The 3,477-nt window shown below is 54.3% G+C and overlaps 1 protein-coding gene across 1 annotated transcript; it reads right to left on the reverse strand.

Annotated features, from left to right (window-relative positions):
* Window positions 1–910: 910 nt before the first annotated feature.
* On the reverse strand, window positions 911–3,146 carry J4E93_010957 (uncharacterized protein; the record flags this gene model as incomplete). Its single annotated transcript, XM_049348833.1, has 5 exons — window positions 911–1,150; window positions 1,203–1,299; window positions 1,346–2,156; window positions 2,209–2,290; window positions 2,343–3,146. The coding sequence occupies 5 exons, from the start codon at window positions 3,144–3,146 to the stop codon at window positions 911–913; spliced, it is 2,034 nt and encodes a 677-aa protein (XP_049193968.1).
* Window positions 3,147–3,477: the final 331 nt, after the last annotated feature.

The following is a 3,477-nucleotide window of genomic DNA, read 5'->3' on the forward strand; positions in this document are numbered from 1 at the left end:
CTTCCCTCCTCCTCCCCCACCCACCCTGAGTAAGTCCGCGGAGTCGTGTGATTTCTGTCTTTTGGTTTGCTTTCCCTTGATGTCATAACTGGAGATGCTGTGGATTGGTCACGACATCACCAGCAGAACAAGTCCTCACACCAAAACAGCCATACAGTCAAAGATGAGATCCTTCCATAGAGTGCAGCCTATTAAGCCACACCACTACTTTCATACACCCAAGCACAGCGGCTTGAAAAAATCCTAAATTATACAAACGTACAGCACGACTCCATATCGTCCATACTGGAAAAGCTAGTTTGCTTTGTCTCTTTCTCTGTCTCTCGCTCTGGTAAAGGTAGATGAATATCCACCACCACCACCTTCAACAACATCCACCTGGCTAGGATATACCACTCTTCTGTTTCTTCCTCATCTCATGCCGCACGCAGCACTCGCAAGGGCAAGACAAGACAAGCCAAAAAGACAGATAATACTTTTCTCCCATAATCGGCTCGAAAGCACACTTCAGAAGAAAGCCAAAAAACAAACACAAGAGGAGGATAGTTTGGTGTGTAATCCAAATATAACACAATAAAAACGCCAATCAAGACCAGACCAGACAGAGTTAACAAAGAGACTAGTTCTGAACCCTTTCTCTCTTTCTCTCTCTCGGTGTGTTTCTCCATGCGTTCATGTCGCTGTCGTAAATGCAGTAGATGTGAAGCCAGTCAAAAGAAAAAGGAACAATACCACCCACCCGCCCATCAACCCAATTATCGTACTGCTTGTTTGCTGCTCATGCCCGTGAATCCTATAAAGCGCGGCGGAGCTGGGTAATCTGTTATAATCTATACAAAGACACATGTCCGTCGAATCCATCCAGACGGGGACAATCAATGTGTGTGTCTGTCATGTTTGGCAGATTCGCTCAATACGCTCGCGACTGTTGATCACGGAACCTCCGCTCTTCTTCCTGGCGGCGGGCCTTCTTCTCCCGCTCTAGACGGATCTTGTGCGCTTCGGTTCCGTCGTCCATGAGGGACTCTTTGAACCAAGGGTGTTGCAGTGCTTCCTTGGCTGTTATCCGTTTCTTGGGGTCGTAGACGAATATCCGCCGGAGGAGGTCGAGGAATTGACGGTTGAAGTCAGTGTGGGCTGGTATTGTTTCCTGGAAATGTTAGTCGACTATTTTGCAAACATTGTGACGTGTGGTGACGTACGGGAAGCTTCTTCATCGCCTTGACGTATTTCTTCGAGGCTTTGTTGGTGTCTGCGTTGGGGTAGTCGAGCTTGTAGTTCTTGAAGTATCGTGCAGCACTAGAATTGTTAGCAACGTCTTGAGAACGGTATCGTGTCTGCTTACGAGCTCGATGAGTTGCGTGATGAACCGCGGTCTTGCTTGTAGACCGCTCGCACAATGTCTCGATCAATCTTGCCACTGCAAACAGCCTCCATCATCGCCAGATGCTCGAGGTTGTCGTGTGTTTGGAAAAGGGCGTCGCCAGTGAAGAATTCGACCAGGATACATCCTATACTCCAGATATCACAAGGGAAACTCCAGCCCAGGTTGAGGATAATCTCAGGTGCTCTGTAGTGGCGAGTCGAGACTACCGAGGAGTGGTATTCGTCGTTGAACGTCGCTGATCCAAAGTCGATGAGGCGGATCTCGGGGTCAAGGAGGACCTTGCGATGCCGCGCTGTCCGGTTCACTGTTGTTGACGATGACGGTACAGTCCTATTGTACGTAAAAGTCTGGTAATTGTTGTTGACAAGCAGGATGTTCTCCGGTTTCAAATCGGTATGAATGAGGTTGAGGTCGTGGAGGAAGGCAACGCTGGTGAAGAGCTGTTTCGCGAACTTCTGGATGTGAGAGCTGGGGAATGGGACAAAGCCGTTCGACTTGAGGAAGTCAAACACACTTTGTCCATAGAGATCGGTGACGATGCAGATGTGGTTCCGGAAGTCGAAGCAATCTCGTAGGTGAATGCACCGGTTGATGTTGTGCTTGTCGTTGGATGCCAGTGTTGACAGTACCCGCAGTTCGATACGGCTGGCATCTCGGTATTTGGGCACTGATCGAATGACCTTGATGGCACAATTTGTGCCTTTCCGTCTGTCATAGGCTTGGACAACTTTGCCGAAAGTGCCCTGGCCGAGCAGTTTTGTGATCTGGTCTGATGTCCTTTGTCAGTGTCATTGTTCGGGGTATTGTTTGTAGAGACATACATCTCTCCGTGAGGTCGGCCTCTGGTACTACAATGTAGTGGCCGTCGTCGTCGTCTACCTTTTGGTCCTTTGTATACGACTTCTGGAGTGTGTCAGTTCAGGTCCTGGAAGAGGAGGCGTGGATCGGGTCTTACATCTGGGACAACCTGTACGTAGACGTCCTTCGCCTTGATTACCGGGTTGGGCGGCGGCTGGTACAGGCTGAAGGGGTCGTCATTGTCCAGTTCCCGTCTTTTGGCCTGCTTTGCTTCATCCTGCACCACAGCGCGTGTGCGCTTGCGCTTCTGGCCCGCTGCGCTGTTGTCGAGAGGCGAGATGTGGTGGCCATTGCTGACCTGCGAGCCTAATGACGTCGGCGCCGTGGTGTTGAGCGCAGAGGTAGTGCGGTCGGTGGACAGTGAGTGGTTGGGAGAGTCGTAGTAGGGTGTTTGGGTGGTGGAGTAGGACGTGTGCTGGTTGTAGACGGGGTCGTATGCCGTGGATGCGGTCGTCTTGCGCTTCTTGTCTGTGTGGCGCGCAGTCGGGTTTGTCGCCGTGCGTGACGAGGGCGCGTGGTTGCGAGGCGGAGGCAGCTGGGGTTCATCGTCGTCGTCGTCGTCAATAACAATGACCTCCTTCGGGATGCCGTTCCTGTAGAAGTCGGCCCAGTCGGGGTGCCGCCGCCGGTGGGCGGAGCCCGGGTCGTTCGCACTCATGTCGATGGGCGGGGCCTGGGAGATGGGCGGCAGCTGGGGCGGGTGTCGTGTGTGGGCAGTCGCGTTTCGGCGAAGGTCTGAACTGGAGGAAGCGCTAGCGTAGCCGTTGTAGAGCGAGTTGCCTATCCGAGCGCCGCCGTTGGCGATCTGGGCATTGGCGATGCTGGGCTGGTACGTCTGGTGGTGAGAATAAAACTGGTGATGGGGCGGGAGTGTGGCCGTGGCGGTCGAGGGCGTCGACATGGCTGGGTGCGTCGCTGGGGGTGCGAGAGCCGACGTCGTGACGCTACTCGTCTGCACAGGCAAGCGGACCAAGCACGTCGGTGAGGCGGCCAAACGGCGCGACGGGGGCGCCGAATTGGGGGAGCGTCGTCGTCGGGATGCTCAGTCGGCGCTTTTGCGTGCTGGGACGCTTTGTCGCAGCCAGCAGAGGCGTTATCGCAGGCCTGGGCTGGTGGATGGTGCTGCTGCGGAGGTGCTGGAGCCGCGGCTGGAGACAGTGCCGGGGCGGGCTACGAGGCGACTGAGGGCGATGGGGGTGCACGCTGGGAAGAATGGCGGGCGTCGGACATGC

Source organism: Alternaria ventricosa, assembly GCF_023758065.1.
Source record: "Alternaria ventricosa strain BMP 2768 chromosome Unknown scaffold_39, whole genome shotgun sequence".
Lineage (NCBI taxonomy): Eukaryota > Fungi > Ascomycota > Dothideomycetes > Pleosporales > Pleosporaceae > Alternaria > Alternaria ventricosa.